General features: G+C 28.9%; 1 protein-coding gene across 1 annotated transcript in view; it reads right to left on the bottom strand.

The window, feature by feature from the left end:
- LOC136974856 (amiloride-sensitive sodium channel subunit beta-2-like) overlaps positions 1-24,237 on the bottom strand; it is a 29,926-nt gene extending 5,689 nt beyond the window's left edge. Inside the window, exons 1-6 of the mRNA XM_067269837.1 lie at positions 24,041-24,237; positions 20,190-20,259; positions 20,005-20,129; positions 19,787-19,899; positions 4,011-4,171; positions 3,830-3,925 (exon numbers count right to left, since the gene is read on the bottom strand). Of these exons, the coding sequence (XP_067125938.1) occupies positions 3,830-3,925; positions 4,011-4,171; positions 19,787-19,899; positions 20,005-20,129; positions 20,190-20,259; positions 24,041-24,237 (762 nt within the window). The remainder of the gene's footprint in view (positions 1-3,829; positions 3,926-4,010; positions 4,172-19,786; positions 19,900-20,004; positions 20,130-20,189; positions 20,260-24,040) is intronic.
- Between the last annotated feature and the right edge of the window lie 3,358 nt (positions 24,238-27,595).

Genomic DNA, 27,595 nt, shown 5'->3' with positions numbered 1-27,595 from the left:
TATGATGGTACCCAACACGTTTTAAACCTGCAACTCTATAAGAAAGAAAAATTCACGCGTAAAAGTTCACTTGTGACCTTATAGAAAAGATTGCTCAAGTTTAGAGAATTTTTTTTTCTACTTGCCTAACTTAGCACTTTCCAAAATCGGATGCACGAAACGTTCAGAAAGTATTTAGTAATAAGTATTCATTTTTCTGAACATATATCAATAGATTGTAACAAATTTCGTTATAGAACATTATTTATTTTCAGTACGATTAGTATGTATATAAGTCGCTTCCCTCGTAGAGAGCGTTCAATCCTCACTACTAATTCATGTTTACACTTATGAGCATATGGATAGCTAATGGAAAACAGTTTGCAGCGTTAAGTAAATCTTCGATAAGTGGTAACCTTTTGTGGCCTTGTGCATTAATGTTCATTCATACCATAGTGTTCATATATATATTTAGATGAACAAGAGTGGTGTACTTATATATATTAATTCATATGCCTTCGTGAAAGATTGTTTTTTCTGAGTAAGTTTTCCTCAATTGCAGAAACAGAACATCAGTAGAATAAGTCCTAATAATATGATACGTCATAGCAAACATTAATATAATAAATTGTACTTATATATATATTTGTATTGAGAATTTGGTCATCTGAAATTCTATAATTAAGACATTTCCTGTATATACTGTACTTTGTATTTAGGGGTCCGCAAACATTTTTTTTATAATTTTGAAGGGAGATATCTGTATTTGAAAACTCGGTGGAAATAAAGCAGTAAACATATCTCTCTTTTTTAGTTTAGACTTATTGTATTTCATAGGAAACAGAAAATAAAATGGCTTAAATAGTAAAACTAAGTAATTTCAAAAATTGTTATTATTCACATTTTCTTTATTTCTGTTATATTGAAATGGATTCTTGATTTTATGCTTTCTGATACTGTTATTTTTATTTAACATGATAAATGTCGTTTATCATTATAATTTACAAGTTTGTTATGCCTAGAAACGTAAGGATGAGGTATTTAAATATATACGGTAACACTATCTAAAACAGAACCCTGCCCAAACGGGAAAAATTCTTAGAAACGCAGCAATTTTCTGTGTTAAAAAAGAAACCAGTTCAAAACGGAATCCTGTCAAACCAGAGAAGTATTCGATACCGTACGAGTCAGGTTTACACAGGTTTCACTGTATATATAATTATATTGCTTACTAATTAATTAATTAATCAATTCTTGACAATTAATCTTTAATTATATTATATATGTGTTGTTAATAAAGTGAAATAAATTATATTTAATTTGGATTATTAGTAGACTCTCAAGGGGTGTTTCTCCATTCGTTAATTCAATTAAAAGGTTTCAGAATCAAATTGAACCATGTCTACGTACAATTTATGTAACACGAAAAGAATTTTTATCATAAAAAATTGAAGTTAATTGATTGATTGAAAAGTAATCATATTGTTTAGAAGTATATTAGATAATACTTTCATTTCATATACAATAATCTATTTGCTGATAGCAAAACTTCAATATTAATTTCAATAAAGTTCCTCAGAGAAGCTATTTGTTTGCTCTTTTAATTTCGATATTTCTTAAAAATACAATTATGATCGCGATGAAAGCGTTAATTTATTAAATATAAAATATTAATATTGAATATTAAATGCTGAAAATATTTAATTTTAATTTTATTAAATAGCACTCATTTCTATAAGATTTTCTCGATGATACGATCTTTCTCAACAAAAAAAAAAAATCTTCGTTACTTTTTGTTATTTTTATTGTTGATTATTGTTTTAACAAATTATCTTAAGCACAGTTCATAAGTACAGTACGTATTAAATAGGATATTGCGGAAAATGTGAATAAATATTAACTGTCAGTAAGTGTCGTAAATAAATTAATTTTTGTTCTATACTTTGAAGAATGTATTCAATAACATAATATCTATAAAGGCTTTGGATATGTATTGATATTTTGAGTGTTTGTGAGCTTTCTTGTAATATAGCATACGATTTCATATAGATAAGAATAATGACTACAGAAATATTGATATGATAACTACTCTGGACGTCCTCTTAAGATATTTAATTTTTTGTTAATGAAATCAGTAACAAGAAATCAAATATTTTGCTAATGCTTTTAATCTGTATCATTTTGTCTGTAATAACTCAAGTATTTGTCTCTATTGATCTTGTATATCATATTTAGTGTGAATAAAAATGTCAATAATTCACATAATTTTCTATTTCTTTTTGTTATGATTCTGTTTTCTTTGCTTTTAGGACTATTTTCATCCTATGGATATCAAGAGAGCCTTTCTATCAGTCCCATCGTAAGTTTGGTCAAGCACATAACGGGGCGGCCAGGTGGAGACGGGCTCGACATATAAAGGACAGATCAACCCAAAAAATTCCAGGAATATTTCGACCTGCCAGGATTCGATTTCGGATCCCGCAGTGCATTCCTTGGCCATCCGGCCATCCTGTTTTGTCTGATATGATGATGTTTTCTAGATTTGTTTTTGGAATAAATTTCATCATTATTTCGAAGAAACGCTCTTTTTCATTAATAAAAAAAATGAACCATGCAATAAGGAAAAGGATAAATTTAATAAACAGTGAGGAAATTGAAAAGAGTGATTAGTTGCAAAACAAATAAATAGTTTACTGATCGTCAAATAAATTCTTCTGTAATTCATGTAATTAATTCAATAATAATTATTTATTAAATTAGTTATGTGAATTAGCAATTAGAATTATATAATAATTCAAAAAAAACATTAAAAAAACACAAAGTATTATCAATCGATGTTTTCAATAAGAGAACATTTTTAATTTTCTTTCATTCGAAAACCAATTATTTCTTGTTGGTTTGTTGTATGTCTATTTTTCAACTTTCTTTGAAACATTTCAATAATTTCTTTGGTTTTCTAACGTTATAAAATATCGTAAAAACAAACATGATAAAAATAACAGTTCGAAAAATAACAAACCACATCAAATAGAAAATAAAAATTAGAACCACGTGTGAAAATATTCATTAAATCAAATGTAAAAAAAAAAATATTTCAAAATAAAAATACTTTTTGACATTGAAAAATCCATAAATCGATTAAAAGAATAAATATTCCAAATTTCTGTTTATAACAGATTTTTCATTAACGTGAATTTTATATATAAAAATTCACAAACAAAACATCTCTGCCTGGACTGCTGCAATAAAACTTAATATCTATTTTATAATCTATTTAGACTAAGTTTTATAAATTATTAAACTTTAAAGAATTCTTGAATTAGATTTTTGAATGTATAAATAGCTTCTAAAAGCTAAAATTATCTATGTAAAGCTTAGGCTATTTATAGTGGACTAGAGATTACTCTCCCCAGTTTATAACAAAAAAAAAAAAATCCTCTAGATAAAAACAATTTTACACTATACATAAAAAATAATAATCAATAAGCGTGAGCAAATATATAATACACACATAATAAAAAGGACATAAAATATAAAAGCTATAGACTAAAATAGCATTTTAAAATTCATTTGATTTTATTTTTTACTTATAAATAAATTACTAATTAATGACTTTTAAAAATATTTATTTCTTCAAAATATCTAATAACTTATATTTACTAATTATAATAAACAAAACAAATTATTTTAAAATTAAATTAATTATTGAATAAAAATAATACAAAAGTAATTCAAATCGGAACGATTGAATTAAAAGAAAACGCAGCCTATTTACTATATTTTAAAAAAAATAATTGGAAGATTAATTTTCAAAAATTTCAAATTAATGAGCTTATTTAATTGGTTTTACCTCTTGTGACATTAAAGCTCCTACTCTTTTCTCTTTTTCAGATTTGTAGTTTCTACATCCGGGTTGATACGGAGCCTCTAGCAGTTTGATCGTGTTCTCAATGGGAAAAAACATAGATTTTTTTAAAAAAATTAAATAAATTACATAGATTTTTCAAACTTATACTATTAATAAAATTTACCTTTCTAACTCCATACGAATAAAATGTATCCGGTAATAAACTGACTCCGTCGTATCTAGGGTTAGGAATTGTTTGTGAATCGTGTATAGTCATTCTAGCACGAACAGTTTTATCCATTTTAGTATATTCATCCTTTTCTAAATTCATACATATTAACAATTCTGTAAGATATAAAACAGTCAGTATTACATTAATACAGTAAAATGTAGTTAAAACGGAAACCTGTCTAAACAGAAAAAACTTCGGAACAGAGAGATTTTTCTACGTAAATTCTACAAAAAGCCAGAAACTCGTCTAACGAGGAAACGGGAAAAGATTTTTGAGTGCAAATAACGTAATTTAATCAGAATAAAGCGAAAAATTAATATTTCACTTGTAATGGATAAGTTAGTAAAATCGCCTCGGGCTGTAAGGTGACTGCATTTTGAGAATGAGTTCAAACCTTTTCAGAGAGTCAAAAGTCACGTGACAAAGGACACATAGACACAAGGTCTTTGTTAAGGTTTTAGAATCATCCGAGAATAGAATCAAACACTTTTAAGAAATGAGATCTTTTAAGATTCAAATGAGTTCCGAAAATCCAATTATTGAGAACAAGCAACGAATTAACTCTTTGAAAACAGTGAGAATAAGGTAATACATACTGCCAATTTTTCTTCTACGAACTACATAGTACTGTAGTAGTTATTAACTAACTAATATCGAGTATTGAAGAAAAAATTGATTAACATTGTTAGTAATTACAAAGACTAAAGTTAATGATAACTAGAGAATTGAAATTCCTCGAAAAGTCAAATTATGGAATAACTTGATCTTTGTATTATTTTAATGCTAGTAATGTTCAAAATAACCACTCAGTCGGTTTGACGAAAAACACAAATTTTATGTTTACAGTAAATGTACAAAATATTCCACTTAGAGTTACAATTAAATATGCACAACCACTAATTCCAACAACAACCGACTATTCCCGTACAAATTCGTCGAAAGAACTCCTTACGAACAAACAGACTTGTAATTAACAAAACCTCCGAGTCAGGAACAAGTTCGTACACAAACACGTAACTTCCCACGAGAGAGTTAGTTAGCACCTCGATAACGACGATCTCCCTTGATCCGATCCGATCCGATCACCTCCGATACGATCACACCATCCCAGCCGATCGCGATACGAACTTAAATAGTCGACGGCGTTCGAACCCTGCTCCAATCAAATTTGAATGTTCCCGCAACGGCCGCCAACGGTCACTTCCCGCCGGCCAATCGTCCGATGGTTGACGATTCGAAACTTAACGGTTCTTCCCACGGAAGTTCCTAACGGTCGTTTCCAACGGCCGATCCTAACGACTTTTCCGTTATGACAGTTCGTTATAACAAACAGGTGGGAATCGCGCGTCTTGGCGATTCCATACCTTACAATGCTATTAGAATTTTCGATGGCAGAATGAAACCCTAGTTCTTGGTTCTCGAATTAGTTTATTTACTGTCATATACCAGTAAGCTAGTAAGGATCGCATCCGGGAACTCCTAGTATTAGAAACCTTGCATGTGTTTTCACTTTCACGGAGAACTTTGCAAAATCAAATGGTTCTCTATTTTTGAATTCGAATACTCCCATCTTTAATTGGAATCACTTTAGATTAATATACATTAAACGTAGTAATAAAATGGGTTCTTGCGAAAATTAAAATATCAAAAAGTTTTTTTATTTTGCAATGCATTATTCTACCTAACGCCAAAAAAATTAAATTAATTTTAAATTTAGAATAATGCACTTATGAATTACACCGATTATCTCAATTCCAAGTGACGTCTTCAATTGTTCTTCACCCACCAGAGGCCAGTGGTCAAGCATTGGTCAACGCGCTTGACCACTGGTCCAAGTCTGGGTTATTTACACGTGTCTAATAGCTAAATAGAGGCCAGTTTTCCTGAGAAAGTCCTCCCGGGAAGCATCTCCCTTGGCAGATCGCGCTTCTGTGCGTTTCTATATACGATCAATCCAATCAATTGTTCTACAAAGAGTAAATCTGTGCTAAATATTGTATTAATAGTCTCTAAAATAACATATCTTTTTACTTTATTATTCAGAATAATACAAAATTCAATAATATAAAATTATTTTTTATGTTTTCATATATGTATAAATATTTATCTATTATCTCCAAATAATGAATAAAATATAAATATCTCAAATCGTAACTTAATAAAATATTAACAAGATTAACATAACAATAAAATCTTAAAATATAAATATACCGCTTTAAAATTACATAAGTGTATAGTTCCAGATTCTCGAGTTGTCAAAAATATTCTGTTTAACTTTGTTTGACATTTTAGTAAATTATGAAAATGTCAAATAGTGAGTCAGACGTGGTCAATCAATAAAAATATTTCAATTTTCTATCATTCATGAGTTTCAAGCGAAGATTATTAAAATTACGTCAAATGTCAAAATAGAAAATAATAATTTTCTCATATAATTCGATGTTTCAACCGGTTTCATATGACTTTGTGTTCATCAAATATGTATGGCGAGTTGACGTTAAAAATAAAATTTTGCGTATATTAATCTAAAGTTATTTCCTTTAATAAAGTTTCTGAAATTTATGTAGACGTTCAGCTGATTATTTTTGAATAAATATAATAAATTTATATTCTTTTACAATCTTTGTATATTTAAAAATACATTATCTTGATTATTATTAAAACCAAAATGACGTATAAGTATTTGAAACAAGCTCTCAGAAATAACGTGTATTTATGTTTATAAAAATAATTTAACATGTTAAATCGTAATTAATTGTTATAATTTATAACACTATTTATTTGATTTATTTAAATACATATTTATTATATTAAACTCCACGTAATTAATTTAAATCTAATTTAGAAATTCTTGAACGTAGTCTTATTTGTTAAAATTCATAGATTAATTTTTGGTTATAAAATTAGAACTTTTGCAACTTTGTTTTTAAGATTATGTCGTATTTCTGCAATTTAACTAAGAAAAAACAAAAAGTAAGTTTATTATAAGCAGTTTTCTCTTAATTTTCTTAGTTTAAAACTCATACGCTAATTAAAGAAACTAAAATTATTAAAATCATTTTTTATTTTAAAAATGGCTTTAATCGAGTATTATTTACAATTTCTTAAGTTTTTTTTTTGTTTCTCATAGCAGATATACAGTCAGACTTCGATATAGCGCTTTCCTAAATAGTACTTCTCTTATAACTTGCCAATGTATACATATAAACGAATCTTCTTCATAAATACAAAATAAAAAACTTTCATTATATGAGAATTCTTGTACGATTTGCAATGCAAACAATATGGTTATCATCAAATGCGTGAATATCGAAATGAAAATCGATCTTGTATGCAGATCTCACTACTATAATTTATATAAATTCTTAATATTTTAGATAGTTGATAATCTATTTAATACTAATTCTAGAAGCGAGCAAATAGTGATGCTAAATCGAACTTTGACTATAGTTTTAAATTTGTTGTTCACAAAAGAAACTTCACTTATTTTCTGTAAACTATTATTTAGATATAAAATCATTATTATGATTAATGTGCTAAGTTTATTATCTATACTGTGTAAACGACACAATATTAATGACGTTATTAATTTTGTTTTGACATGAATTCAATATATTTTTAGTTTGCGTTATTCTTGACACAATGCATCAACTTACTTCGAAACAGTCAAAATTATATACAAGTTTTAAAATATATTTATATTATAAATATTATAGATCAATTTAAATGTTTAATTTAATAAGAAAAAAACTAAATGTAATATGCATAAACTATAAATCTGTGCATTAAATAAATATTTAAAATTTTAAAAAGCAAATGATATCAAAAATTGCATTTTTAAACATTAATATAAACAGCGAAATTTTGTATCACATTAAATTTAGTATTTAATATAATACAACAAACAAATGCTTTAAATAAATCAAAATAAACAAATGTCTCATGAAAATAAATAGAAAGAATTAAAAAATTAATGTAAAAGTAGAATAAATGTAAAATATTAGAATTCAAAATTTAACATGCAATTAATCCGAATCTCAATCCTTACAAACGTACCCCACTACACACAAATATGAAAACATTTCCTATGTGAAACAAGCAATGTTGCTATGCTTCCATGTATTCTAAGTGCCTGTCCTCTCACACCAGGAGGTTGAGTACCACAAACAAATGGTTATAAGTGGAGGTATCATTCGTAATTAACGTAAATGAATGTTACGTTAATTATTGTTAGTAGCTTTTGACAACATTTTTTTATTATTAATAAAGTTCATTAGTAGACCGATTGAAATACGACAGAATTAAAGTTTAAGATGACTGTTATTTAGGGAAGAAAATATCATAAATTAATGTTTTTGAAGATTATTAGAAAATCTTCATTTGTTATTTATTGTTATCTATTATACAAATTCTAACTCTATTTTCTACTATATTTGAAATAACTGATTATCTTTCAACTTCAGAAAGTTTATTTATTACAGTAAACGAAAAAATACTAACTTTTAAAATTTTATTTCAATTAAAAACTTGTCAAAATTTGGGATACAAAACTACCCCGTGAATATAGTTGTATAGGCCAGATTTCGCCATTGTAGCTGAGGATTAAATTACATTGCTGAATTTTATAGGATATATACTCATTGAAAAAAGATTGTAACACTTAGATGGATTATCCGACTACCGTAAAACTCGGCATACAGCTATTAATATGTGTAATAAATTGTGCAGATGTATTTACATACCAGTTATGTAAATAATTACACTTGTGATACGACCGTACGTCTCGTATGGTCACCAGTGTGTCTACTTTAATATCCTATGAAAAAAGCTCGCAGAACTCATTAGGTTCAGAATTTTCAGTGCTCCTGTTGTTTGGAGGTCGGGCTGCATCATCGGGCTGAGGGAAGAATATTCCCACCATCTGGTCGTTCTGACCTGACTGAAACAATGTTTTGGATCAGTGGATACTTCAGGTAAACAACTCATACAGACGGCCAGCAGAGATGATCGTGATACAAGCACGAACGACTGTAACGACGTCTTTGTACACCATCCAGAGATACGGTAAAACCTCACTACAGAATCTTGCTTTTCCCCTACCATTGGCAGATGTCTAGCAGATGTATTCAGGCAACCGCTACATCTGTTAACATCCATTATCGTCGTGATGCCGTCCGTGATAGAGAAATACGGATTATTACTGACTGTCAACAAGTCGTCTTTAGCAACGAATTCTGGTTCTGTTTGGGAACAGACGACCAGTGTAGAGGACCACTGGTGATCGCTTCAATCTCTCTTTTACTGTTGAGTGGCACACTTTCCAATTGCTGGAGTGTTGCTCTGGGAATATCGTTTAATACTCGGATACCCCTAGTTGTAAGCATTGACAACACAGCGATACGTTCAGAAAGTCCTATAGATAATGCTTGGTCGCGCACAGCTAGAGTTTTCCAGGAATGTCTTCGTCACTTTGTCATAGATTGCAACCGGCAGTTGCAGCATATGTATGGAAATCTGCCGTAGGATATCATATGGTTCCTATATGTTTCCATGCTGTACTGTATTGTCATATCTTTATAGGCAAGAGGTCCTACAAGTAACTTTAAATTGTACCGTGGAAATTGTTTCATTGCTATGAGTAATGTTCAAAATAACCACTCAGTCGGTTTGACGAAACACAAAGTTTATATTTACAATATAAATGTACAAAGTAATACAGATTAGAGTCACGACTATTCCCGTACAAATTCGTCGAAAGGACTCCTTACGATTAAACAGACTTGTAATTAACAAAACCTCCGAGTCAGGAACATGTTCGTACTCAACCACTGGGGTTTACTTTCCCCAGACTTCCGTAACGTCCAACGAGAGAGAGTTAGTTAGCACTTCGATAACGACGATCTTAATCCGATCCGATCCGATCCTCCCGATACGAACCCATCCGATCCCGATACGAACTTTTTTGTTCCCGCCGAAACTTGCTGCTTTTATAGCGGTCGGCGTTTAAATCGTCCGCCAATCAAATTTGAATGTTTCCATAACGGCCGGCCAACGGTCATCTTCCGCCGACCAATCGTCCGTCTGTCGTCGATTTGAAACACAACGGATCTTTCCAACGGACGTTTCTAACGGCTGTTGCTAACGGTTTTTCCGTTATGAAAGTTCGTTATAGTAAAACAGGGCGGAAATCGCTTCCCTAGGCGATTCCAAACCCTACACTATGGTTTTGTTGTGCTGCAATTTGAAAAAATTGTAGACCTATAAATTCCCACTGCCATTCTATCGTTCCTTAATCTCGAGAATGGAGTTAAATAGATGAAAGACGAGAGTAGATATGGAAACCTACCTTAGAAGCAGGAGGCCCCGATTAACTACAGTGAATTTCTGATGCAAACCGGAAGTTATATTATTTCAATACAAAAATTTTCTCCTGAAAGATGTTAGACAGCTGACCGGCACGATTCTATTGCTAACAGGAAAAGTATGATGTACAGTACAGTGGCAAGCCACTACTAATTTGAGATGGCAGGTGTGAAAGTTCGAACCCACCGGAATTAAGCTGGTAATGATACATCCCTTTCCGCGCGAGTAGAAGGAAAAGGGATATGAGTCAAAAGAAAAAAAAATATGAATCAGGAGGAACCAGAGTCGAAAAACGCGGGTTGGCGAAACTGAAACTCGTGACCGCGAGAATAAAAAGGTGACGACGGAGAAAAGGGAGGTCGGTTACGTTTTTCTTTAGACTGTGCGTGTGCGAACAAAAATCGAGGGAAACCGCCTGAAATCAACGGAATCGTGTCGACTACGAGGACCGACCCGGATCCCGAGGTATGACCCGAATTTATGTAAACTCTCCCTCCGCGATTCCAGACAGAGGCGACCTTCGCGCGCCCCTTTTGTAATCATCCTGCTAGCTTAAATAAAGTCTTGTTGTTGTTGTTATCCATTGGTAATGTCCTTTATTCGAATATTCGCATCTGCCAATCTACCGTCGACCCCATTCACTTCCTCCACTTGCATAAAAACGCGTAACGCGTAACTCATCCGAACCGCCATCTTGACGTGGGCAGGTCTCACGGACCTGTTAGCCGACAAAAAGGAGGAACGAGGCTTTGGCCGCCTCCCGGCACCCACAAATTGGTGTCAGGAGTGGGGTTCGAACCCACGCCCTTTACGGGGAAAGAAATTTGTGGGTGCCGGGAGGCGGCCAAAGCCTCGTTCCTCCTTTTTGTCGGCTAACAGGTCCGTGAGACCTGCCCACGTCAAGATGGCGGTTCGGATGAGTTACGCGTTACGCGTTTTTATGCGAGTGGAGGAAGTGAATGGGGTCGACGGTAGATTGGCGGATGCGAATATTCGAATAAAAGACATTACCAATGGATAACAACAACAACAAGACTTTATTTAAGCTAGCAGGATGATTACAAAAGGGGCGCGCGAAGGTCGCCTCTGTCTGGAATCGCGGAGGGAGAGTTTACATAAATTCGGGTCATACCTCGGGATCCGGGTCGGTCCTCGTAGTCGACACGATTCCGTTGATTTCAGGCGGTTCCCTCGATTTTTGTTCGCACACGCACAGTCTAAAGAAAAACGTAACCGACCTCCCTTTTCTCCGTCGTCACCTTTTTATTCTTGCGGTCACGAGTTTCAGTTTCGCCAACCCGCGTTTTTCGACTCTGGTTCCTCCTGATTCATATTTTTTTTCTTTTGACTCATATCCCTTTTCCTTCTACTCGCGCGGAAAGGGATGTATCATTACCGGCTTAATTCCGGTGGGTTCGAACTTTCACACGAGCATATATTTTAAATTAAATAAATTTAAAATGTGATTAAACATTGCAGCATGGTATTGTGACAATGTCACAATAAATAATTACTCATTACTATTGTGATCACTTGCCATTATCATCTCACTAATAAAGTTTCATTCGATTTCAATGTCTCCTCCTTTTTTTTTATCAATGAATGTATTTTAAAGGAATTTCACTTAATTTTTTTGTGAACTTCCCTCTTATAAAAAAATCCTTTTAAATTTTTACGTAAGAGGAGTCAACATATCCGAGACGAACTGCTCATTAGAAATTCCTGGTGTTTTTCGACCTGCCCGAGTTCGATCCCAAGTTCACCTGTACGATAGGTTCATTTCTCAATGGCCCCGGCCATTCGACCGGTCAATTAATCTGTTATAAATGTGTAATTTATTAGTTGATTATTTTATAATAAATCAATAAATTCAAAACATTTCCTTTGTAATTTACATAACAAAGTCACTTGATTTTTAAACTTTTCACATTTCAACTGATTAATTCTTTTATTCAGTATGATTATGTAAAATATAACGAGTTGAATGAGAATATAATTTTACTTACACTATTCACATAATCAATGTGTATATTTTTCTACTCAAGTATTTTAGAATCTTCAGGCATTTATTTAATTTTTTGTTTATTTACAAATTGTTTGAATTAAATATTATTTTAATTTAACATATTAAGAGAATATGAAAGTATTTTTGGATATTAATTTTTCCGTATTATTAACTTTGAATTTTTTGCGTTCATAAAGAAATTAATGTAGAAATGTTATAAATTAAATGATATTATATAATACGATTATTTTACTTGTTAGATTTTTGCGTACAAAGGATAAAGATAATTTGGAATGTTGTTTAAATATTACGCCTGACCAACGGGTTGGACATGTAGAGTTTTCCGAGTCTTATTCACATATGTAACACTTAAATAAGAGTCAGTTCTCCATAGAAAGTCCTTCCGGAGGAACCCCATTGCCAGATCACCCTGTGTTGCATTGCTTTATTCCACCAAACTATTCCACTGTTTTGAATATTATATACTTGTAGCGAGCTATTATTTATTGTGACATCGGGTTGCAATTTTTAATCATATTTTTAATTAATTTAATTTAAAATATATGCTCTCCACTTCAAATTAATACTGTAGTGTCTTGCCTCTGTACAGTACATCACACTTTTCCTTTAATAATAGAGTCGTTCTGGTCGTTTATTTACTGCTTTCAGGAGAAGTTTTGAATTGAAATAACATAAATTCCGGTTCATACCAGATGTTCTTGTATAGTTAATTGGGACCTCCTGCACCAAAGGCTTCATGTCTGGTCTCGTTTTTCATCTGTCGAACTCCGTTCTCGAGATTAAGAAAGGACAGACAAGCAGACAGACAGACGACAATGGAAATTTATTTTTTTCAAATTGCAGCCCAATAAATTTGATGTTTAAATTTTTTAAAACACTCAACAGGTGAAGTTCATAAACACTATTAAATATTGTAATTATATAATTGAATGGTCAGGTACAAAATATTCATCATGAAAAAGATAAGAATTAATACATTAATTTTAATATTAAATAATAATAATAATAATAAACTTACGATTAAACTTTTAGTTTAAAATGTGGAAAAAACAGTTTGTTAATTATTAAAATGTAAGAATAGCAATTTCATTTGAAATGAAAATTGATGGCATTTAGAATAAAATTATTGAAATATAAATTGCTGTGAATATTTCACTTCATTATAATGCTATGTGAAATGAAATAATCTCAAAATTTTGTATATTATACAAAATAACAGTAAACAAGAAAGATGTTTATTTTAAAATATAATTAGATGTTCAGTTTGTTTGCATCTTGAAATCTTTTAGTAAAATTGAATAAAATTTTAGGTTTACAAACTTTACGATCATTAAATGAAATTTTCAAACATTCAAGAAGTGAAGATGGAATTAGTCTGATTCATGTACAGTACTGTACGTATATAATTTATGGATCCAGTCTCTGAACCAATACATACGCCATTTTATGTAGAACTATCATACTTTTAATACCCTTTTAATATATTATGTCAATTTAATAACTAGCTATGAATTCTCTAAAGAAATTTAAGAGCCTTTTCAAAATTTGAATTATTGATTAAATTATATGAACCAATCAGAGGCTTGTTCGTATCCATCTTATCGCTGAATCTATAAATTTAATAGAATAATGGGTTTAAACTAATCACCCAAATAATATAAAACGACTATAGAAAATTATGCCAATACAATCAGTAAATATATATGTATATTTATAACTGGAAAATAATTCATTAATTGAATTTTATCAAAAGTATATATATTTTTTTAATTTTTATATTTTAAGTGCCTTTTTAATAATAATAAAAACGACATGCTCAAAGAGAAATACGTCTTTCTCTATAAATTAAATATATCAGTACTATTTCTCAGTAAAGATATATTAAAACATTAATATTTGATTAAATATTTTGCGATTTCAGCAACTGTATTGAGAAAATATATTTAAATAAAAATAAAAATACTTTCTCTTATTTAAATGTAATCATCGATATTTCAAAGTTACGAAATGTTTAAATATAAATATTTAAATAAATATGTATATACAATTATAACGTCCAAATTCATTTTTTTGGAAAATTTTCTTTATTGACATTGGAAAGAGTATATGCTTTCGATCACGAAATATAAAGAGATAAATTATATTTCTACACTGATATGAATGTTAAGAAATAAAACCATAACATTTGAATTTCTTGTATTTATGATTTGTTGAAATCGCTGAAATCGCAAAATTGTTCTCTTTTTTATTTTTGTTTGCATTTAAGAAAATTTATAACGTTTTTTAACATTTTATATAACTTAGTGTCTAACTCTTAATTATAAAAATGATTTGTAAGGCATAAAAATGCATCTGCGTGCATTCCAAAAATTTCGGAAATAAATAACAAATTTCACGAAATTCATATCCGAGTAATTAAAAATTTTAAAACACAACACTTTATTATAAAGCGATTAATTTTGCAAATTGTTCTATCACTTGCTGTTCTAATTACTATACATCCTAAATATCTCAGCATAAAAATAATTTGTTCAAAAATTTAATGTTTTGTTGCTAGAGCATATATTTTAGAGTCTGTATGTTTGAAAAGTTCTAGAAAGGTGTGCACCTTTCTAGAACTTTTCAAACATAGTATTCAATTTAGTATTCAAAAAGTATAACACAAATCTTGCGGCTGGCTTCACGAAAGGGTCGCCAATGACAACGTCGTACACTAAGGATATTGTTAAAAATAACATTTTAACGATATCCTTAGAGACTTTCCGTTCATGTGATTCACAAAAGGAGAGCATCATATTGCTAACAAGAAAGTAACTGTTCTCATTGTGGGTCTGACCGAACCACTATGGACATGATTAAAAACAACCCCTCTTAGTGCCTATAAAGCGGAAATAGTTGAAAAAAGCTAGACTATGGCTATGTAATCATGGATTCAACGTCGATGATTGCACATCGTCATTGATTTGTCGACCTTTGATGATACTGAAGTACTAATGGATACCATTATCGATACCTATGTTGTGTTGAAACGTCCCTAATCTGAAGATCTGCTAATCTTTAGGAATTATGATTTCCAGTTGAGCTAGCATGGATTGCTATACGTCGATAGCAATATCAATGTCTTCCAGCATGTGTATAACGCAGCGATCAAAGCAAAAAATACTAGACTGGTTTTTCCATACTTCTAGTGTGTCAGTACTGTACATATTCTCTACTTAAAGCTGATATAATTCTTTATAAGATGATTTTTAAAACATACAAAATTTCTTAAGTATATTTCGTATTATCTCTCTTCTTTCGTGCTTACGACCACCTAATAAATTCGACAACCATAAAGAATAAAACTTATGTTGGCCAATAAGAATTAGAAGTTATGACGACATTTCGACGTACAAGACGCAAGTCAGGTAGTAAAGGGACTACGTCATATCTGGAACAGACTGGCCACGATAAATTTCTGGGATTGCTTTCTCAGATTTGATTCCGGGGGTCGTTCAGACCGATAGACTGATGCCTTAACAGCCTTATCCATCTGGCCATAGTCAGTGGTGATATTCGAAATAGTTAACAAAGGGTTCGCTAGCAGAAAATTTTTCCCTGACAATCACCGACAAACAAAATGGAAGTTTTGGCTAGAAATAAATACAATACCTTTTCTTGCGATATATCTAATAATCAGTGGCGTATTTGGAACGTAACGAGCCCTGGGCAAAGACCAGGTAACAATAGTATATTAGTGCTGTCGACTTTATTTTTTTTTTTTTTTTAGGCAGAGAAATTTTTTACCCCGAATGGCACTGCTGATAATAGACAGATGTCATCGTCTCTCGAAATACAATATCCTTTTTATTTCGCTGTCCATAGCCCGACACGTGTTCCACAGCCATCTTGTATTATCTCGCGCGCGTGAGATTATGGGATCTCTCTTATGACTGGATCTAGTTTCAAGAACTCTCTTGAATCGATCGCGATTAAACCGTATTTCGGTCGAGATTGAAACGGTCGAGAGAGATCGCACCAAGACATAGTCCCCGACGTTGCTCACAATCTAGATTGAAATGCTTGGTGCGAACGGAGTATAAGGCTCTAGTTTAGTAGTATTACAGAGTATAATACGTATATTTTAATATCTTTTTTTAAAAAAACAAAACCACTGAGAAATGTTCCGTGTGTTTAACAAGGTTCGGAAAACTGAAAACTTTAACAACGGGTTCGGCCGAACCTGTGCGAACCCGCTGAATATCACCATTGGCCATAGTTTTAGTTCTGTACAAGCAGAAGGACTTTTTCGAATGCAAATAATACAATCGGCTACAAAAGATGCGATATACAAATAAAGCAATTTGAAAAATTTGTTAAGTGGAATGTTCGACATGTTATTAATAAAAAATAAACTTCGTTCTCAGCTTATTTTAGATTCCAAATATTTAATAAACTATAATGAAAATGTCTTTTTGGTATGTGCCTTCATTTGATTGATTTTGAAATAATTTAAGCTATGAATTCTTTAATTTTATATAATTTCAACAGGTGAAAAATTAAAAAAATTATTTGTGTTTAATATATTGATATAATAGAGACACGATTATCCAAGATAATATGAACTGCAGCTACCGTGAATAATCAAAACCCGAAAAACACAGAATGCTTGATACAATATTCTGGTGTTACGTTGGTTACTTTTGTTTTAAAATCAAATTTTTACGATAATTAATTTATTAAAATAATACAGTTTTCTACTTTATCTAAATAACTTTTTTAAAACTATAATTAATGAACTTTGTGTGATAGATATGTAGAGCTATATACAGGTATATACTATAAGCTACATTTATATATAGTGTATATAAAAATGTAGCTTGTAATCCTATATATCAAAAAATACGGAGTATTTTGAAAAAATAAATTTTAAATATAAATATACTTTTTAATATCGTCAAATTCTTATAATGTATTGTATACATATATTATAGTTTAGAAATTTGATAATATTAAGAATTATACTTATATTTAAAATTTATTTTTTCAAAATACTTAAAATATTAAACAATTTATTGCAAGATATTTATTTGTTTTCTTATTACTCTTATCTTTTCTTATTAGATAATGGTAAATCTTTTCAGGAACTTTGTATAAGAAGCTCAAAATCTCATGCAGCTTCACACCGAGTAATCATAATATTAATAAATAACAACACAGCAAATAGCATTTTATCAACTGTTCAGAATTTATTTGCTGTGAAATAGGATTTTCTTTTTTCTTTTTTTTTTTGTATGCCATTTGTTAAGAATATATTAAATAATAATGAGATCTTTTCATACAAGCTTCCATTAGAAATTGGAAATTTTTGTAGCTTTCGTCTATGAAAATGAATGTGATTACATAGATTTAAATTCAGTGTATTAAGAATGAAAACTATAATTGATATTTGTGAAATTTCACCTACGATATATTAAATTAAATAAATAAATGTGTAATTTTTGTTGTGAAATGCTAATAGAAAAATGAATAACGGTATATTGTATAACTTTAATTAATTCAGTATTTAAAAAAACATTTATTAGCTATCATCTATCACAGAATTTTTCAACGAGGACGAAAGTTTCGCTTAAGAGGGAGATAAAATATCACAAGTATGTATTTTTTTCAAATCTCTTAGTAAGTTAGTAAGTGCAAACATTCGTAAATAAAAATATACGAGTGTATATTCCAATAAAATTATTCGAAATTTATGTCCCTTCGTCCGCTTAAAATTTAATATTTTTGCAACCGGTTACAGTACAAGTCAATTTTTTGAAAAATAGCGGAAAGGGGGCAACAGTAGAAAAAAGTTTGAGAAAGCCTGGTCTAAATTAAATGTATATATAGTATTATACTACGATTTAGAAACTAAATTACTATGTCAGACTTAATATCACGTAAATGCAGAAAAACCTGCAGGTATTCCAATTAACACACTATCAAATGATTAACCACAGTTTATCTTATAACCAAGTCTATTTTAATCATGAGATAAAGTGTAGTTGAGAAAATAAACTTTTATTCGCTATGCATTTGGAATGCAGATTTTCTGCATTTTTATATGTATAAAAAACTAACGTAATTTATATGGATTATATGGAGTTGAAACGAACTAAATGGCTGGCTAGTCAAACTGAATGAAGATTATTAAGGTTCGCTACTAGATTATCCAGAAAAAAAATTATAAAATGTAATCCATTCAGAGGGCATAATTGAATAGTAATTCATTTCATCTTTTAAGCTATGTTAATTTCAAAAATTGGCAAAGAATATCAGTTATATAGGGACATATATTCATAAATAATTTTCATTACAAATAATGTATTGTTTATAAATATAGAGATGATAAATAAAAATGAAAATTTTATAGCATTATCTACAAAATGTATAATTATAATTATATAAATATAATCATACATTTAATATAAACTAATAAAATTATTTTTTATATTTAAAGGAATAGCCCACTGGGTTAATGTGGAAGTTCAAAAAATATTGCTGTTTAAAAATTAAACAGCAATATTTCTTTTAATTTCCACATTAAATTAGCAGGTAAGTCTTATTAAATTAATTATTCATTAATTTAAAAAGCGTTGTCAATATTTTATGAATATTCATAAGATATTGAAAACACTTTTTCTCTTATAATCACATGTTTGTAGCTTAAATATTATGTCCATTGCTAAATGTTAATTATTAGAAATAATATATATAAATTACATTTTTCAAATTGCATAAAAGTGATACCGTATTTACTCGCATATAAGACGATTTCGTATATAGGACGAGGTGTGACTTTAAAGATCAAAATAAAGAAAATTAGATTTATTAATACAATTCTAATTTTATATCAAATGCACGTAAATGCACACATTGTCCCGCAAAAATTACTGGCATTTTAAACTTTAAGGACAAATCTTGTGAAATCGACAACATAATTTGTTCATGTAAAGCTGGACCATCCGGAATCTTTTTTGTCTATTCTTAACAGCCAAATACACTCTCCGTCGATTACACTTATGAATTTTTCCGAATTCTGATTTCCGAATAATCATCTTCAAAAGCTTTGCTTTTCCTATTGCTATTCATCTTTAGTCTTGACAATACAGAAGAACGATTCAAACGACCCAGATAAAATACTTTTGTTTTTAAACACATAGTGTGAGCATCCAATAAAAAATGTGAATACATGGTTCACAAAAATTATTGCAAAAACGCAATGAATCTTTCACTCGCGCGTATAGGACGATTTAGGTTTTTGAAGCAGTGAAAAATGAATAAAAACCTCGTCTTATATGCGAGTAAATACGGTATTTACCTGAAGATTTTCCAGAAATTGGATTGAATAGAGTTGCCATAGGAAGTTCGGTATCAGATTTTCCCCATTCAGCATTAAATGTATAACAGTTTGTATATTCATAATCATAGAATCTATAAATACTAAAATATTATATTTTTATAGGATATATACACGTATTAATTTTATATAATTTCTAATTCTTTAAGTTTTAACTTAAATCTACAGAAAGTATTTACTGTTGAAAGCAATTAAGTCCATCGTAGTCACAATAAATAATAAAATCTTGCTTTTGATGGCCCAGTTTCATTCGTAAACTTCTTTTCATGTTATAGTAAGTTTTATGTAACATTTTTTCATATTCCTGTTAAATTGCGTTTTAGTTTACAAATTTAATTATGGTTATCATTACTGAAACGCCTACCTCGTCATTTTCTTTTGATGTCATTTCACATATTGATCTATTTACTTTGCACCATTCGTTTAATCGAATTCTACAACAAAAACGATAATCAATGAATATATATATCAATTAGAAAATAAATAAACTATGATAATTACTTCTGTACAGCTGTACACACTTTCTGGAATATAACATGTTTTACATATAACTATAGATGTTTAATTTTCTTTAAATTAATAAATAAATATATGATCGAATATGCAAATAAGTTATTTTGAAACAATTAATATAATAAATTTTTCGAATTTAAAACATAAATCTCAAAAATACGTGGAGAGATTATTTACAACTTAAAATAAAATTAAAATAAATGACAATAAACTAAGTTTAATGTTTATGAAATTTATTTATAACCAAACTTATCCGCGTACATATACTATACATATCCGTACATGTATACACATACATTTCTGTATCTATACAAATATAAACATTAAACTTAGTTTGCTGTTATTTTAAGTTCTGATATCTTCGCATACATTTTTGAAATTATGCTGTAAATTCTTAAATATTTATTATTTCAGTTATTTCAGTTAGCATATAATATTATCTGTGATTGTTCATTCACATACAAACCTCATTTATACTGTTTTATATATTATTATATATATATGAATATAAGAATGTTCTTGAATAAATAAAACAAGTAAATTGAATATTGAAAATATTCACAAGAATTAATTTAAAATATCGATTTTAAATAATTTATTTTTAAAATTTTAACTCAAACCCCTAAAATAAAACATTTCAGAATTGATTTTTCTTTCGAAAATATTTTAAAGCAGTAACTTAGAGTATTAAGAAATTTATTTGTTTAGGCAGAGATTTTTATTTTCAATTGTTATTTATCTGTAAATTTACTTTAGTATGTCTTGCAAAGTAGATATTTTATCCAACAGTTTTTTTTATTTTAGTAATATACTTTTAAAAATTCATTTGAATATATTTTTAATATAAAGTAGGTTGGTTATATAATGTGCGGTTCTTCTTTTAAGCCATTGATTTTCTTATGTAATTGGTTAGACTGCGCTTCCATAAATATTTCATGAATAATGTGACTGTATTATCAATTTTTATCTTATGAAGGAATAATATCTTCTTCAAAATGCGTAATATTGGTTTCTCGATTTTTGCCATCAGATTTTTTAGTTAAGTAAGTATATAGGCCCTATAGAATGAATGATTAAAAATATATATATATTTAATTTGTAATTAAAATTTAATTTTTTGAAAGTTTTCTGAAAATAAAATTAAATGTTGTTTAATTTGTTTAATACACTTTTCCCAATGCAATAGAAATGCATTAATGCCAATTTAGTAGAAATCAAGAGAGTAAAAAGCCAAAAAGTCATTAAAGGTAATTTTTATTGCGTCCTTTTCTTTGAAGATTTTCCTGCCAAAAAACTGTCTAAATGTATTTAAAAAAAAAAAAAAGAAATAGTCTGTTGACAAAAAGTCTGGAGAATAAGGTGGCTAAAATGTTTAGATGTTGAGAAATGGTTTAATGTCCAGTATGTTCAACCTTTCCACAATTTCCCAGATAATGGGGTGACGTTCTGATTCAACGATGATCTTCAATTCTGATTTTTTGGATTTGTATTCCCAGAATAAAATTGAAATTTTTTGAACCGATGTCTGATGGCCTGCTCACTCACAGAATCTTCAGCAAAAGTTTTATTGATATTTCGGGTTGCTTCGACTGCATTATATCCTTGCTTATACTCATAAAAGAAAATTATTCAATTTCCTTTCTTCCATGCAGTCAGAAAAAGTACTCTTATATGTGTAGCACTCACAACATAAATGAGATTACATTTTTAAATTCATACATTATGTTTGTGCTCTTCCAATTGCAAACATACAGCACTCTTTACATGGAAAAAAGTTGAAGTACAAAGATCGAAAAGTTTAAATTTTAAAAACGGCCATTTCATTTGCAACAACCCAATAAATAATTTTTGTTATTGATAAGGCATAATTAATACACCTACATACTTTGCGGAAAAATATTGTTTATAAAACAACGAATTTAAATAAATAAACAAAATAATTGCTTAATTCGGAGTACTTTATTAAAAAGATCTCTGAATCTCTTCATTTCTCAGCTAATTAACAAATTAGAACGACGTAAAACATTTGAAATTATGAATAAAACATATTCACCAAATATTCTTATTTAAAAATTTAAATTATTGTTCTAATATAAGACTCATCCAAGAGTCTTATATTAGAACAATAATTTAAATTTTAAGAGTTAAAAGAGATATGTATCTTTTCTACATATGTTTTATTCTTAATTTCAAATATATCCTACAGCAGAGGAGATATGATTATCTGTATGTTCTACATCATTCTAATGAATCTAATCTGTTAATTAATTTTGCTACATAAAGAGGGTCAGATGTTTCACCGAAACATTTCTTTTAATGAAGTGTTAGTTACCTGAATTAAACAGTTATTTTATTTAGTAATTTATCAACATGGCGCCAGTTATGTGAACCTTTATAACTAATGAACTTATCAGTTTAATAAAACTTTTAATATTTTAAATAACGAAGCATTTAGTTTATTTAAATCATAAATAAACGAACGTATTAATTAGATCATTAAATTTGATTAAGATAAGAAAAATAATTTGAATATAATGACGGTTAAACAGGGATGTAATTAATAATTTTCTTTTTATAATTATTAATTAACTATAAATGAAAGAATAAGTCAAAGTATTGTAAATATCTTAAAAGAGTTCAATTTTGAACAAAATCAATTCAAAATGAAAGTTTTCTATTAATTTTCTACGGTATTTTCCTTAATGAATAATGCATAAAACTTATTGAATTCCTGAGTGGCAAAATTTAATATCAGAGGATTCGAAGAGTATTAAAACAAACAAACAACTTATTATTCATAGTGAAGTATAGTAATCTGATATTTTTAATAATGCTTTAGAAAAAATACCTTCGTTGCATTAAGGTTATTTAAAAAATTGTAATTATAAAAAAAACGTATCATATATTTAATTCAATATATACAAAAGTAAACATTTGAATATCAATATATTTATCGATAAATAAATTATAAAAATCTATTTACAAATAGAAACTTGACAAGATTAGTATGTTAACAACATTAAATTTAATCTATAACAAGATCAATGAGAGAGCAATGGGTGTGATGTGAACTCGCATATGGTTTACAATTAAGATTTATTCGATCCATGTTGTTAACAAGTCACTAAATAAACAAATACAAATAATCAATACATCGCATAGTTGTTATAACAAAACTAATTTTATTTTATCGTTCATGTAGCTGTTTTAGAAGTCTCTAGATAAAATTATTTACTAAAGATGTAGAAAATTAGACGACAGATTAAAATACTACACACTACTAATGAAATAGTTACAAACTACAAAATTCAATTTAAGAAATTTAAATTTTAAACTTAAAATTAATAATATTGTGTAAATTGTTAACACCTGGCTGTTTTAATAAAAGGATTAATAAACCTCTAACAAAGTTACGAATTTGTTTCTCTCTTACAAAATATATAGGCTATAGTAAATTAAGAAAATTAATTAAGATTAAATATTTATTTATATATTTTTCTGTATTAAAAATAAAGACAAAATTTATATATTTTCTTTATATAAGTGACTTAAAGCAATTCGAAAAAATTGAAAATATATTAGACAGTTATAATAACTAATCATTTATGTTTTAAAATTAATTATTATTCCGATATTACTAACTATAGATTTATCAAAAAAATATAAAAAATATGAATTAATATTCTTAAAAGCTTTCATTACCTGTTACTATTGCATATTGTGACTGCTGGAAATTTCAAAGCTGGCAGATGCATCACATTCACTTCTACTGTGGTAGGATATTCTAGATACATCGCCATAAAAGAAAAACTTTGATATAAACAACCTGCACTAAGAAAAAGAAAACCCAGGAGACGATACGGTCTGCAAAAACTGCGCGAGTTGTTTTGTCTTGACATTTTGACTTTTCCAATCTCACGCGAATTCCACGCTTCCATTGGAAAACTGCGGAATCTGTGACTGTTCTGATACGATGACGTAGCGCAACTTCTGTATGTTGGCTACATGAGAGAAAAAGAAAAACAGATGGCAGTTGATGTTCTATGACGAAAAAGAAAGATCGACTATCTGCTTCGCTCGTCCTTCACGGTTCACTGGTTTTAGAAATTGTTTCCGACTTTACAATTTACTGTTGGAGAGTATAAAACAGAGTTACCGTAAAAATGTTCAAATCACTTCTCATTCAAATAAAAACAAACTATTTCACATGCTACATAAAATCGGAGGTTTCCTCGTAAATTTCTGTGTTGCGAATGGCTTTGCTATCTGGAGAGGCGGAAATATTCTCATGGCATAGTGACAGAAATGACTTGATATCATTCAGGAAATTTTTATTATTTTTACTCGTTAAACTGCTTGCTTTTAATGGCCGACCTGTAAGAAACAATAAAGATTGAAATATGAATCGAATTTTTAGTTAGAAATACTTTATAGAATGTTTAGCCGTATAGAATAGATGTAAGCCTAAGTTAATCAATAATTTAAAAAGAATCATAATCAGAATCAATAGAACGATGATGTGAATCAAAATATAATTTTTGTTGAGATAATTAATAATTAATGTAACGTTTAATCATTAAACATATAGCGGAGTGTTTAATTATTAAACATTACATTAATCATTGATTATTTGAACAAAAATGTATTTTAATTAATTAATAATTAATTAGTCGTATTAAAATGACAATAAATAATTGATATTAAAATATTTGATCTGTTTGAATTTATTTACTTATTGAAGTTCTAAAAAATTCTAATTTAGAGAAATAGATAAATACTATAACAAATGTAAATATTATATCTGATAAACTAAAACGAATATTTATAAAATAAAACATTAAAATATAAGTCTACATTTAATCTTATATTTTAAAACTGTATGGCCTACATGAATTTATGAACGTTAGATATGTTTATATTAATAAATTCGTATTATAAACTAAACAGTAAAGAAGTCGCAAAGGCACATTTTTGCGCTATTTAAACAATGGCTATAGATCATTCTAAAACAAAATGGTTTTATTTATTATTAATTAGTTTGAAACATTCGCAGGTTTAATAAATTTAAAAAAAAAAAAAACTTAGGTACAAATTAGAGATTAGAGTAATGAAATGTGTTGAAAAATTACAAATTCATTTGAAACATTTTAATTTATTTATGATTATATCTTCCTATTTTTATATTCTTTACTAATTGTAAATGTATAACTTCTCATATTTTTTCAATATTTTCTATTGTGATAACTGTAAAGAATGTTTATAATTATATGTTTTTTTTTATTATATAGTCTATATTAGTTCTACATTCCTTTTTCCTTAATTACAACTATCATCTGAAATCTTAGTAAGAAATATTAATAAGAAATAAGCAAATTCTTATATTTTAAGTAAAATGTTTTGTTTCTTATTAGTTCGTATTTCCTAAATTACAGTATAAAGCACTGGACAATCAACTAACTTAATTAAATCACATATTTAAATTGAAAAATATAAGGGGATTGAGTAAAAATCTGGCCATCGTACAAGCCCGCCCACTAAGAATAACATGCTTTTGTATAATGGTAAAATATATTGGTAAAATTAATGCGCTGTACGCACTTTCTAGTACCTCTCTGAAGCCCTACTAATCGCTTCATTTAACGGGCGCTGGTAAATTAAATGCAAAATGTTTGCAATAAGTCTGACAAATCACCCATGAAAGATGCAATTTTGCTAACCAGATAGAAAAGCGCCAAATGCCAGATAAGACTATGTCATTATGTAATTTGAATTACTATCAATAAATGCTTATAAAGCCAGAATAAACATTTAATTTTTAAATTCTGAAAATATTAATGAAAACTGGATGTTTGGTTGATTAGACGAATTTGGATTGACTTGGCCTGAAAGTATAAGCAATTTCATGCAAACCTGGCCTGGCTACCTGTTAATGAATTGAGTATGAAATCACCGAAAAGACAGGCACATTTCAAAGGAATTTCCTATGTAAAGACTGTTTCTAATAAGTTAACTTCATAAATAAAAAAAAAAACTTACAGAACAAGTCAATCCGCGATTTCATTTTAAATACCAATTTTGTTTTGTTTAAGAAAGAATTGCGGATAATTCCGGATATTAATGCTCTTCTTTCACAAATTATTTTTTCAGATTTAAATGCAAGTTACTTTAGAAAAACAATGCTCTTGTTTTGTCGACTACAAAAGAGCTTAAGTAATTAGAAGTTGTTCTAGTCTCTTAACAGTTCAGTTAATTAGTTCTTTTTGCTATAAATTCAGACCTGGCCAAGGTGGCCAGACTTATCGCATACTGGATGAAAACATGGTTAAACTGTTTTTACGCATTATTTCCATGTACTGAGAAACCAAGTGTTCTCAGTCAAATTTACCCGATTCAGAATGAAAGTGAAAGTGACATGTTACAGAAATGTGCATGGAGAACGGACGGACGGTTTAAACTCGTTTTAATATTGATCGTCAAAAGTCTACGTGACCAGGGTTTTACCTCAATTTGTTCCTATTCTAGTAATATTAAAAGTAATCCAAACAAAATTAATATGCTATGTGAGATAAATGTATTCGTTTATAAACTAAAACATAAATAAGAAAATGTAAAATTCTAGTCTATAAATGTTTATTTTATATTCTGTTTGTGAAGTATAAAGCAAAATAATTCTTTGGATGTTTAAAATGAATAATGTTAGAAAGAAGAGAAGTAAAGAATAATCATTCATAATGATACTTTTAATAATTTTATGAAACTTGAAACATATAATATATTTCTCACTGTATTTTACGAAGATTTATGAATAAATCCTCATAATATTATGCGCGAATGCATGGAAAAGAGCAATATAAACATGAAAGAAGATATTTATTTTCTCCTCTTTATTCATGTAACGTACACAAAATATTTCATTTAGAACGATGCAAATTCTATATCCATTCTATAAACAAAGTGTATTTTCTGTGACTATGAATCTTATTTTATCTCAGGAATTTCGAAAACTACAGTAGTTTCTTCACAGAATTCAAGAAAATATTGTTAACCTTTAGTCGCAATAAAAGAAACATACGATCATTGGGAGTTCATCGATATTCATTTCAATAATACAATACAAGTTGTATTGTATTATTGAAATGGAATACAAGTTCTCGAGCGCTTTGGCGAAGTTCTCATTAAATAATAAATCTTGATTCTTAGAGTCTCCAGTTCTAACTTTCTTTTAACGTCTTCACAAAGTAATCGAACGAACCAGTT

This window comes from Centruroides vittatus, unplaced genomic scaffold (genome assembly GCF_030686945.1).
Source record: "Centruroides vittatus isolate TY-2023 unplaced genomic scaffold, ASM3068694v2 contig_357, whole genome shotgun sequence".
Classification (NCBI taxonomy): Eukaryota; Metazoa; Arthropoda; class Arachnida; order Scorpiones; family Buthidae; genus Centruroides; species Centruroides vittatus.
The sequence above is the reverse complement of the archived record's forward strand: the minus strand, read 5'-3'. Positions and strand labels throughout refer to the sequence as shown.